This window comes from Carex rostrata, chromosome 19 (genome assembly GCF_964058835.1).
Source record: "Carex rostrata chromosome 19, lpCarRost1.2, whole genome shotgun sequence".
NCBI classification, from domain to species: domain Eukaryota; kingdom Viridiplantae; phylum Streptophyta; class Magnoliopsida; order Poales; family Cyperaceae; genus Carex; species Carex rostrata.
Window position 1 is genome coordinate 7,432,650 of NC_135936.1, and position 13,429 is coordinate 7,446,078.

Below are 13,429 nucleotides of genomic sequence, written 5' to 3' on the forward strand. Positions count from 1 at the left end.
TCAAAGTGAAGGAATCATATTAAGATCTCCAAATATTCTATCATTTCAAATTTTATATCAAAATCTAAAATTTAGGTCAGAACAAGACATAAATATATGATCAGATTTTAATTTCAGTTTATCAACATGTACCACATTACCTTTTTAAGTTAACAACTACTTTATTAACATTAAGTAATATTTGGCACAGATCTAGATGCAAGATATACAAATAACTTTTGAGGCATAGTTTGATCCAGACCGATTAATTGGCCGATTAGTCATTGGCGATGACTAAACCGTCATGGATTTTCCTGACTAATCGACGGATTATTTCCGGCCGATTATTCCTGATTATTTCCGATTAATCGCTTGACGGTACCATCTCTGTCTGACGACCGCATACCGTTATTTATAACACTGGTTTGATCTCAAGTAATCCATATAGGAGCATGAATGAATGGAGCATAAATGTTTATCAAAACAAAACAAAAATGAGAGGACCAATTTGATGTACATAAAAAAAGGCAATTTATGGTGGTAAAGTTGGGGTGTCACAACTATCCCAACAGGCCATGTAAGGTGTATGGATAACTTGTTTTCTACTCATTGTTTACAAGTCCAATCATTGATTATTTATTTGGCATATCCTATTCGAATCATTGATTTAAAGACTCCGGTTCTGGATCTTGAAAAGCTAATTATTATTCATTTTCCAGTAGATCTATATACCGATTTTTTTTTAAATACCCTAAAAAAAATGATTTTATTAAAAATAACCAAGTTTTAGTCATATTTTTAAAAATATCCTGGCCGCAGAAAAAATCTGCGCTCCGGAATTTTTATTCCGGGCCGCAGAAAAAATTTGCGCTCCGGAATTTTTTTTTTTTTTTTTTTTGGAATTTTTATTCCGGAGCGCAGAAAAAATCTGCGCTCTAGATTTTTTTTTTTTTAGAGTTTGAGTGATGATATCTCACAATTTGTTTGGAGATTTTCAATAAAACTTCGCAGTCTTGTTCTACGATGTCAAGACTACATGTCGGTCAATTTTCATAATTTTTGAAGATGTTTTGTTATGTTAACCAGAGGTGCAAGTTTGGACTCAGAACACTAGTGGAAAAACAGAAATCAGGATCGGCCTATCTGGATCGGTTATATGGACACCCGATCCTAATAAGTATCTGGATCGGTTTATTTAAAAAAACCGATCCTAAAAACTATTCAGATCGGTTTTTAGTAACAACCGATCCTAGTTTATTACTATTAGGATCGGTTTTTTGTGGAAACGGATCCTGATACTATCAGGATCGGTTTTATTTTAGAACCGATCCTAATAGTTCAATCATTTGGATCAGTTTTTAGTAAAAACCGATCCTGATAGTATCAGGATCCGTTTCCAACAAAAACCGATCCTGATAATTAAAATATCTCAAATAAATCTTATTAATTGAAATATATCATAAAATAGCATCTGGATCGGGTCTATACATAATAACCGATCCAGATAACTTAAATACATATAACAAATTAAAATATATCAGAAAATAGCATCTGGATCGGTTTTTAGCAATAAAACCGATCCAGATACTATCAGGAACGGTTTTATTGCTAAAAACCGTTCTTGATAATTTTTTTTTTTTTTTTTTTTTTTTTTTTTTTTTTTTTTTTTAAGGTAGCATGGTAAAACCTGGCCAGCTTTCAAGTACTTTTTTTTTTTTTTTTAAAGAGGTTTATAATTAAATTAATTTCTTTAAAGAGGTCAAATTAAAGATATTTCATTCCCTATGTACATCCTATATATGAACCGTCTGATCAAATTCGAAATAATATGGTCTTGGTCTAACCATATATATTTTGTTATCTCAGGTAATATGAATTCGTTTCCATTTGTTCATGACATCAATTAAGCAATTAATTTTATGGTATTAATTTATAAATAACAAATAAATAATTAAACAAACAATTATACAAACACAAACAAGTTGTTTATTTTTTTTTAAATAATCTCTGGTTATATATATATATCTCAGATAACTTAAATACATATAACAAATGAAATATATATCAGAAAATAGCATCTGGATCGGTTTTTAGCAATAAAACCGATCCAAATACTATCAGGAACGGTTTTATTGCTAAAAACCGTTCTTGATAATTTTTTTTTTTTTTTTTTTTTTTTTTTTTTTTTTTTTTTTTAAAGGTAGCATTGTAAAACCTGGTCAGCTTTCAAGTATATATATTTTTTTAAAAAGAGGTTTATAATTGAATTAATTTCTTTAAAGATGTCAAATTAAAGATATTTAATTCCCTATGTACATCCTATATATGAACCGTCTGATAAAATTCGAATCAATATGGTCTTGGTCTAACCATATATATTTTGTTATCTCAGGTAATATGAATTCGTTTCCATTTGTTCATGACATCAATTAAGCAATTAATTTTATGGTATTAATTTATAAATAACAAATAAATAATTAAACAAACAATTATACAAACACAAACAAGTTGTTTATTTTTTTTTAAATAATCTCTGGTTATATATATATATCTCAGATAACTTAAATACATATAACAAATGAAATATATATCAGAAAATAGCATCTGGATCGGTTTTTGGCACAAGTCATTGATGCATAACCATATGAAAAGAAAATATATTATATGCACAAGTCATTTGAAAATTAAATAAAATTTTTATTAAATAATTAACTTATATTTCTAATATGTAATTTTTTATATTTATTTAAACATAACCATATGAAAAGGTTTTCCAAATAAAAGAAAAAAACTATCTGGATCGGTTTTATTGCTAAAAACCGATCCAGATACTATCAGGATCGGTTTTTAGCAATAAAACCGATCCTGATACAATTTTTTTTTTTCAAAAAAATTTCTGCAAAAAAAAAAAAAAAAAAAAAAAAAAAAAAAAAAAAAAAAATCAGGGTCGGTTTTTAATAAAAAACCGATCCTAATAGTATTAGGATCGGTTTTTTATTAAAAACCGACCCTGATTTTTTTTTTTTTTTTTTTTTTTTTTTTTTTTTTTTTTTTTTTTTTTTGCAGAAATTTTTTTGAAAAAAAAAAAATAGTATCAGGATCGGTTTTTTATAATAAAAAACCGATCCTGATACTATTTTTTTTCAAAAAAATTAGTATCAGGATCGGTTTTTTTATAAAAACCGATCCTGATACTATTAGGATCGGTTCTTTATAAACAACCGATCCTAATGATAACTTTCTATATAACCAGCTTAGCTAGGGTTCTTCTTATTTTCATTTCGCGCCTCTCATTTTCAATTTAGCGTCTCTGTCTCTGTCTCCGTATCTCCCTCTCAAATCCTCAGTACTCTCTCTCTCTGTCTCCGTCTCTCTCTCTCCTCCGTGTGTCTCTCTATCTTTCTCTCCGTCTCTTCCTCTCAAATCCGAGCATCTCGCACCTCCGGCTCAATTGTGCCAATTTTTTATTTTTTTTATTGTTTCAAAAATGAATTAATGGTGTTTGTATATTGTTTTACAGTTTTGAGGACATCTCTCTCAAGTTACTTAATCATCCGGCCGATCAACTATCATGGTATTAGCTTTATCTAATTTTCTCATTATTATACTTTTAAAACACATTTTTTTGTATTTTTTATTGGAAAATGTTTTTCTATCTAATTGTTACCTTTGTTTTTGTTTTTAGGATTTTTTTTAATCTCAAGTGATGTGATTGCAAAAGAGGTAATTATTGATTTTTTTATTGTTGTGCTTTACATTAATTGCATAATTGTGTATATTGCATAAATGTGTGTTAATTGAAGAAATAGCCCAATTAGTCACTTGTATGTTTGTTAATTAATTTTTTTTTTGGATTTAAATTTATTGTTATAATATGTAATGCTTCACAAAACTTTGTATGAAGTACATGAATTTTTTGTAATAGTTTAATATGTGTATGATAATTAATTTAGAATGTGTATATGATATTTAATTGATTATTGCTTCTTACTGTGCAAAAAAAAAAAATTTAGGATGCTGGCCAGCAAAATATATATGGAAGCTGGTCAAATAAATAAAAATATTTTTTTTAGCCTCAATAAAACATCAGGATCGGTTTTATATAAAAACCGATCTTGATAGTACGTATCAAGATCGGTTTTTATTCAAAAACCGATCTAGATATGTAATTTTAAAAAAAAAAAATCGAAAATACTATCAAGATCGGTTTTTATATAAAAACCGATCTTGATATGTAATTTTTAATTAAAAAAAAATTCGAAAAAAATATCAAGATCGGTTTTTATATAAAAACCGATCTTGATAGTACTATCAGGATCGGTTTTTAGCAATAAAACCGATCCTGATACAATTTTTTTAAAAAAAAAAAAAAAAAAAAAAAAAAAAAAAAAAAAAAAAAAAAAAATCAAGGTCGGTTTTTAATAAAAAACCGATCCTAATACTATTAGGATCGGTTTTTTATTAAAAACCGACCCTGATTTTTTTTTTTTTTTTTTTTTTTTTGCAGAAATTTTTTTGAAAAAAAAAAATTTGTATCAGGATCGGTTTTTTTATAAAAACCGATCTTGATAGTACGTATCTGGATCGGTTCTTAGTCAAAAACCGATCTAGATAACAACTATTAAGATCGGTTTTGTTAAAAAACCGATCCTAATAGTTTCTATTTGGATCGGTTCTTTAAAAAATATAAAACCGATCCTGATAGTATCAGTATCGCCTTCAACAGGATCGGTTGGATTCCGATACTGATATGTGTATATAACCGATCCTGATTCCATATTTTCCACTAGTGGAAGCACTCTTTCAGCAGTTCGGGCAATTTTTTGGAGATGATATCTCACCATCTGTTTGGAGATTTTGAATGAAACTTCACAGTCTTGTTCTACGATGTCAAGACTACATGTTGATCAATTTTCATGATTTTTGAAGATGTTTTGTTATGTTAACCAGAGGTGCAAGTTTGGACTCAGAAGCACTCTTTCAGCAGTTCGGGCAATTTTTTGAGAGATGATATGTCACGATCTGTTTGGAGATTTTGTATGAAACTTCATAGTCTTGTTCTACAATGTCAAGACTACATGTCGGTCAATTTTCATGATTTTTGAAGATGTTTTGTTATATTAACCAGAGGTGCAAAGTTGGACAGACATGTAGGGAGAACAAGGGTAGAGCACTTATCCGATTCACCCCTTCGACGTACCAATGATAGAGAGTTTTTTTTTATAGTTTTAGTTTAGTTATGTTTTATTATGTTTGAGTTTAGTTTTATAGTTATTGTTTTAGTGTAGTTTAGTTTCGTTATGTTTTATTGTGTTTGAGTTTAGTTTTATAGTTCTTGTTTTGGTGTAGTTTAGCTATATATTTTTATCATGCTTTGAGTTTAGTTTTATAGTTATTGTTTTCGTTATGTTTTATTGTGTTTTGGGTTCTATGTTATAAAAAACAAAATTAAATTAAGAACAATAATATGACAAACAAATAAAATAAAAACCGGCACTAATAAATTCGTCAAAATCAAGAAAATTGACTGATATGTAGTCTTCACATCGTAGAACAAGACTATGAAGTTTCATACAAAATCTAACTGCTGAAAGAGTGCTTCTGAGTCCAAACTTGCACCTCTGGTTAACATAACAAAACATCTTCAAAAATCATGAAAATTGACCGACATGTAGTCTTGACATTGTAGAACAAGACTATGAAGTTTCATACAAAATCTCTAAACAGATCGTGACATATCATCTCTCAAAAATTGCCCGAACTGCTGAAAGAGTGCTTCTGAGTCCAAACTTGCACCTCTGGTTAACATAACAAAACATCTTCAAAAATTATGAAAATTGACCGACATGTAGTCTTGACATCGTACAACAAGACTGTGAAGTTTCATTGAAAATCTCCAAACAAATTGTGAGATATCATCACTCAAACTCTAAAAAAAAAAAAAAAATTCCGGAGTGCAAATTTTTTCTGCGGCCCGGAATAAAAATTCCGGAGCGCAGATTTTTTTCTACGGCCAGGATATTTTTAAAAATCTGACTAAAACTTGGTTATTTTAATAAAATCATTTTTTTAGGGTATTTTTAAAAAAATCGGTCTATATATGTCACATAATTGAACTGGCATGCATAGAGAAAATTATAATTAGACATATATTGTACTAATTTAGTATTTAAGAACATGAAAATGATTTTGATACAGTTGAAACTTGACTGTTGAGACAGACAGAGCTGATAAAAGTTGAGAGAGAAATTAAATAATCTAGTGCAGTGATTTTATTTTATAAATCAAGGGGATAAAAAATATCGATGAACACAAAAATTATAAAATTTTAATTTAAGAGAGTTTATCTTTTATTTGTATATTATTCTGCTTGGCAAAGCCGCTTTCTCATAAAAAAAAGGTTTGAATGCAATCCTTGTATGGCTTATGACCACTCAATAAATATTAATTATATGAGAATAATTAATATGATTGCAGAATGATCACTCAATAAATTTAGACTTCTCAATTATAAATGTATCATCAAAAATTTGGAGGATTTGTAGTAATCATGTTCAGATAATTTGTCCTGTCATGGATGTCGTCAAGGGAAATCAAAGCTTCTTATTACTGACATGTGGATCCCACCTGCACGCAGAGCGGTTTCTTACATCAATACTCTGTTTTGTTGGTTATGTTTAGCGAGGAGGGTTCAAATGCCTCCATGTTTTTGTGCCTCCATCATGCCTCCATCTCTCTCCATCATTTTCAAAGTTCAAATAGTCGATCCGAACCGCTCAACCTAACATCCATACTAAAATATGTTTGGAGACCAAATTTTATATTTTTAAGAATTTTTTTACTATTTTCTTAGATAGGTACAAAATCAGTAAATCTGAACCATCTAAAAACAGTATTTTTTTACCTATCTAAAAAAATAGTAAAAAAATTCCTAAAAATATAAAATTTGGTCTCCAAACATATTTTAGTATAGAGGTTAGGTTGAGCGGTTCGGATCGACTGTTTGAACTTTGAAAATAATGGAGAGAGATAGAGGCATGATGGAGGCACAAAAACATGGAGGCATTTGAAACCTCCTCATGTTTAGCAGTGACTAATTGAATCCGTAGAAGTAAAAAGTATGAATTTATGAGGTGTTTAGAGTTAGCACCGCCTTAAAAGGCCCAAGCCCAATTCGGAAAAATTCAAAATTAATCTAGATTTCTTTCTATATTTCAAACAGACTTTGTAATGTCAGTTAATTTAAATATATAAATAAATAAAATATTTAGTATTTAGAATACTCTATTAGCTAGTATAAATAAATATGAACTTAATTTTAGTCTTCATTTTGTATCAAGTAAATCAAGCAATTTCTCTTCTAGTTAAGAATGATAGTAGGTTGGAGGTGTAGAAAATATTGAGCAGTAGAAGTGTAGTTGTATATGCCAACCATAAAAAAAAAAGTGTAGTTGTAAGAATAAATTAGAATGAATAATAAAATTAATTTTAATATAGTGTCTCTACTTAACATAAGGTATATATCATGCCTTAAAAATAATAAAATTTGATGTTTATTTTATTCTTTCATCATGCAATTTGAATTTTTCAATAGTTTAAAAATAACGGTACATAATCATCAGCAAATAATATAAAATTTGTATGAAATTTAATTTATGGACTACTTTATGTTCAATAACATATATATAAATTTATAATTTTAGTTTTAACCCTATTTAAATTATGTAATGAAGTATGTTGTTGGGTTTCTTTGTGGATCATTTTCCACAAGGGAATCGGATGCATCGGAACGATTTTTTTTAAAATAGCATTATATGTGAATATTTCAAAGAAACAAGCACTCAAGATTTGATTTTTATAAAAAAACAACTTCACTGATTTTGTGAATCGATGGAGGTAGAATTTTTTTGCTCCATTACATTTATGGCTGACATATTAAACTGCCTCCACCGATCGACATTTAATCCACATTTAATCAGTGGAGCTGTTGTTTATAGAAATCAAATTCAACATACTTATTTCATTGAAATATATAAATTTAATTTCCATCAGAACGGTATTGGATCACATTTCCACCGAGCATTGTGTCAACATTGATTGGAGCAATTTAAGTAGAGTTACAAAACTTCTATTCGAATTTCGATTAAATTATTGGGGCAGCATTGAACTAAATGAATTCTTGTTAATTGCTCTGATGCTAACACAAGAATTATATTTAATTTCCATAGCAATTAATGACACAATTTGGTGTATGGCTGTTAGAAGAGAACAATCAAAAGTTATGCTTTCAATTCGTTGTAAAAAAATACAAATAGTATGTCCTTTTCCACAAGTACTAAATAAAGACAAAAAAAATAAAATAAAGAAGTACAAAAAGATCCACATTGTATAACAGTAACCAAATCGTTAGGTGAAGCAAAATGAACGTTTCTATCCAAGTGCACATCATATCTGGTGCATCACAATAATTTTTATATGGGACAGTATCTAATACCCTTGCAGATATTATTGTCGCTAATAGAAAAAATACATTTTTGTCGGTATACTCTCGCAGATAGTCATTTTTTACCCTGACGAATACTGTCCCATTCTTGTAGATATTTTTTTTTCCAAGTGATTTTCTTTATCTAGTTAATTATATATTTGCATTTGTTTAGGAGTGAGTCTATGGTAATATGCATATCACGGGTTGTTACCGTGCTACGGCTCTATATTAGAGTTTTCAAATTTTAACGGTCGATCCGAACCGTTCATCTTGTTCTCCATATTAATATGTGTTTGGAGACCAAATTTTACATTTTTTTGAAATTTTTTTTTACTATTTTTTTAGATATTTAGAAAATCACTTGATCTGAAAATTCTGGACCATCCAAAAACAGTGATTTTCAATAAATCTAAAAAAATAGTAAAAAAATTTCAAAAAATGTAAAATTTCATCTCCAAACACATATTAATATGGAGAACAAGATGAACGGTTCAAATCGACCGTTAGGATTTGAAAACTCGAATATAGAGCCATAGCACAGTACCAAATCGTGATATGCATATTACCATAGACTCACTCTTTGTTTAGTGAAATTAAAATCTCAGGTTCTAGATTTGAGTTGTTGATATGGTTCCATCATTTTCTTTTCTTTTCTTTTCATTTTGAATGAAATGAAAGCTTTGCAAAAAATCTGATAAATAACAAGTAATTAAACTCAGTCGAACCATTATTGCATTAAACCAATTAATAGATGGTACATTTTTTATTTAGCTGGAAATGACAAATAATAAAAGATAATTTACATTTGCAAATTGGGAACAAATGGTAGTTGTCACATGTGCATCCCTACTGGCAGGAGGTCACCATTATCCCATCTGGCGCCGATGTCCTCCATTTATTGACAAGCATATTTCAGCCTTCTCCAGATGCATCATGTGTGCTTTTCTCCAATCATAGCATCTATCATTTTCATCTTTTGCTTAGCTGTCAAATGAGACCCATGTCAGACACTTGGGCTCCATCACCCAGCCCATCGGATCCACTAAATAATTGAATAGTCTCAAGAGGCTTAAAGAAGTTTATCATAATCTAGGCCCAATAAGACCATCAAATTATCGGCCCATACCGGCCCGTATTTTACTAGAGTGTCTTGGAAATTTTGTCGACCTAATGGCTTATGCGATTCTTCCTCTGCGAGCTCACTCATGGCGTTTACCAGAGTTCACTGTAGCACTGTGCTCTTCTCTCAACTGCGCACCTGCTCTTCTCTCCCTCTTTCCCGCTTCGCCAATCGACGAACTCCGGTCTCGACATCTGTTGCCACCTTTGATCAGAATCCGACGGTGGACATTGAGCCTCCCACGCCGAGGAAATGGAAACCTGTGTGCCTTTACTACACGCAAGGGAAGTGCACGCTGGTACGACATTGCTGTTCTTTGTTTTGAACTAAATTGTAGTTGAAATTGAATTTTCTCGAGGCTGAGAATTGTTTTATTTTTAGATGGAGGATGGTTCACACCTTGAGAAATTTAATCACAATTTAGAACTAGACCTCGGTGTCAATGAATTGGTGCTAAACAAATTGCGACCTCAGGAGCTGGATTATCTCTTAGTTCTTGATCTGGAAGGGAAAGTTGAAATTCTTGAGTTTCCTGTTGTGATGATCGATACAAGGAATATGAAGTTTGTTGATTCTTTCCACAGGTGATTATACTTTCTGTAGTTCCAGTTTGTGATTACTCTCACGATATTATGCATATGCCATAATTCAGTTCGAGAAAACTATAGGATTAGGAAAGCAAAGTATGTATAGCTGGTGCCACAAATAATTTTGCGCTGTTCATTTCTCTTTCATCAGTTTTGCTTGGCACTGGTTTCTCTTCACAGATTTTTTATTCAGGTTTGTCCGGCCAACCATGATGAGTGAACAAAGAATTGGAGAGTATATAGAAGGAAAATATGGGAAATTTGGAGTTGACAGGTAATAATATACTCATTCCATCGTGTTTTGTCATGAATTGAGCTAGTTAAGCCATTTTTCTCATGTAGAAAATCTCTTCTTTTATCCCAAATTTTGTAGAGTATGGCATGATACAGCCATCCCTTTCAAAGACGTGCTCCAAGAGTTTGAGCAGTGGCTTGCAAATCATAATTTATGGGAGAGGGTAAAAGGAGGGCCTCTTAATAAAGCAGCTTTTGTCACTTGGTTAGTAACACTTTATTGGGGAATAATTGGCATTATCTCAAAATCATTTCTTGCACTATAAGGCGTAAATTTATTATATCATATACACATGGTATCAGGCCATCCCAAATATCATGGGTGCCTTACAAAAATATTTTAGTTGTTTAGTCGCCAAATTTAATTAATTTAACCATATTGAAATTAGTGTACATTTGTTAATGGCTTTAATACAAGCACAAAAAAATTCTATGGGAAAAAAATAGGGTAAAGTTGGCGAATATACTTCTTACAACTTCCATACATAGTAGCTGTTACCTTTACGAGAGCACTGTTTCCTCTTTCTGACCGCTAACTGTAGCCTAGCACAAGGAGAGCATCTACATTTCTTAATTGGGGTGATTTTGGAAAAATATCAAACAATTAACAACTGTAGATAAAATAGTGCTAGCTGGAGCAGCTGTATTGTTTGGTGGTTTGTAGGGACATTCATGGTCATACTTTCCAGTAGTATGCATTATAAGTTTAGGTTTGGAAGAGGGGCAGACGAAATTCTGCTTGCTGTTACATATTATTTTATTCAACTTCTTTTAGTTTATATGACTTGTTTATGCTTCTTAGAGCTTTTTTTTTACTATTCAATGACATAGCTTTTGTGCTGAGGAGAAACAAATATTCTAATGACCTAATTCTTTATTTTTAAATCCAGTGGAAACTGGGATCTGAAGACAAAAGTTCCAGACCAGTGTCGAGTTTCAAAGATAAAGTTACCATCTTATTTCATGGAGTGGATAAATCTCAAAGATATATTTCTTAACTTCTACAATAGAAGGGTAAGCATGTTTATGTAAAATGTTCTCTTTTAGTTCCCAAGCCATGCCGATGTCACTGTAACTGAGCTGATCAAAGGGGGGTTGCAATTTAAATGATTGTAGTTAGTGCTTTTCATTAGTCAGTTTGTTTCAAACTGAATAGGAACTAGCCCAACCAAACTTTTTTTTAAGTTTGCATAATATAAACTAAAGACACTGAATAAACCCATCAACCAAATTGAAAACCCGACCAAGATGTACCATACTTTAATTCGGTCAAATTGAACTAGTATGAAATGTCCAACTTATAAGCAATATTATTGAATATTACTTTGCTAATCCATGTATTACTATGTGCAATATTTCAAAATACATTATAAATATCAAACCAAAAACTGAACCACCATAATTTTTAAACCGAACCGAACCTGACAAAACAAAGAACAGAATTACTTCTAACCAAAAAAAAGGACTTGGCTCAAACCAATTAACTAAACTATCTGAACACCCCTCTTTGTAGTCGATGCTTATTGAGAATAGTCTAAAAGAGCAATGACTGAGAGTCTATACGCTTAAAAAAAAAAACCTTTACTAGTGCTTTCCTAGTTGTTCTCTTTCAAAATTTCAAGAATTATAGTAACTTCAGAAAAATTACATGTTTGTCAACACCAGCGGAAAAGAAATTAATGTTCTCATTTATACTAAATTGTACTCAAAATTTCACCTCATCCTCTCTCACATTTGTTGAAGGAAACATCAAGAGAGCATTCCGCAGCCTTCCGGCATCTTTTGACAAACATATGTAAATTTAAGGGGTATTTGTGGATATTTCCAGATTTACAAAAGTTATATTAATAAATTCCAATTTGTGGGGATATGTTTGATTTTACACTTTCAGGCTAAACAATATGCTGAGCATTTGCAGAATTTCAAATGAAAATGCTCCCTTATGCTCTTGTTTATTAATTTTTTTTTTGACATTTTTAGGCAACTGGAATGATGACCATGATGAGAGAACTACAGATGCCAACATTCGGCAGTCATCATCTTGGAATTGACGATGCAAAGAACATAGCGAGAGTCCTTCAACATATGCTTTCAGATGGAGCTCTTATGCAAATAACTGCAAGAAGGGGTTCTTCAGCTAGTGGTGATGTAAAGTATACATTCAAAAATCGGATTTGATCAAGTAATTTTGGCACCTTTGGCTGTGCAGCTTGGAGAACGGGAAAAAAAACAATAACAGTCTGACACGGAATAGTGGATGAGATTATATGGTGGATAGAGAAACATTGAGCAGATATTTTATTTTGAGATACATGGAGGAATCATTTTGGTAGTACATGAAGGAATTCAATATGCCCTTTCTTTATCCTTTTGTTTTTCATATTGACGAAGATATATGAACAGGTTAGGAGCAGAAAAGCTGGAGTTATTGTTCTTCTTAAATGACCATGCTTGTAGGATGCCTTTTTTGTCATTTTCTTGATGTAAATCTCTGGAAGACTGGCACATGTTATTTATATAATTTACTGTACCTAAAGTCAATTTGCTTGTAACAGAATAACATTTCCTGCAAGTAGACAGGGAGAAAAGGCTCTAGTAAATGCTCTCTTTGCATTGGGTTTTTACAGAGAAAGATAGTATAACCAGTGTCTTTCTGACATTAACTGTATTTCTTTGTTATCAGTATTCAGTCATTAAGGTGGAGCTCTTGTACTATAGTGTTGCCTGAAACAGGTGCCGTCTCTATGCCATAGTCCACTCCAATAAATTGGCTCTATTGCTGTTCATCAAACTCAACTAATAACCTCTTAACACTTAAATCCTTGAACAGCTATAGGTCATGTTTGGTTGTGGAGTTAAACCGGATTAAATTTCTTACTCCAAGCTAAACCGGAGCAAGTTAATCATGTTTGGTGGAGTAAGTTAAACCACCTCTCTAGATGGTGTACTCCGGTTTAGCTCAAA

The 13,429-nt window shown here is 31.1% G+C and overlaps 1 protein-coding gene across 1 annotated transcript; it reads left to right on the forward strand.

Moving 5' to 3' along the window:
* The first annotated feature begins 9,623 nt into the window (after window positions 1-9,623).
* LOC144571585 (Polynucleotidyl transferase, ribonuclease H-like superfamily protein) lies at window positions 9,624-13,001 on the forward strand. Its single transcript, XM_078320930.1, has 6 exons — window positions 9,624-9,882; window positions 9,966-10,168; window positions 10,365-10,445; window positions 10,545-10,670; window positions 11,356-11,479; window positions 12,446-13,001. Exons 1-6 carry the CDS (start codon window positions 9,670-9,672, stop codon window positions 12,641-12,643), a joined length of 945 nt encoding a protein of 314 aa, XP_078177056.1. The 5' UTR covers window positions 9,624-9,669; the 3' UTR covers window positions 12,644-13,001.
* The last annotated feature ends 428 nt before the right edge of the window (window positions 13,002-13,429 follow it).

Bases quoted from the DNA above. Each gene is read 5' to 3' on its own strand.
- LOC144571585 (XM_078320930.1), top strand. From the start codon at position 9,670: ATGGCGTTTACCAGAGTTCACTGTAGCACTGTGCTCTTCTCTCAACTG. The intron at 9,883-9,965 runs GTACGACATTGC...TTTTATTTTTAG, and splicing joins CGCAAGGGAAGTGCACGCTG to ATGGAGGATGGTTCACACCT. The intron at 10,169-10,364 runs GTGATTATACTT...TTTTTTATTCAG, and splicing joins TTTGTTGATTCTTTCCACAG to GTTTGTCCGGCCAACCATGA.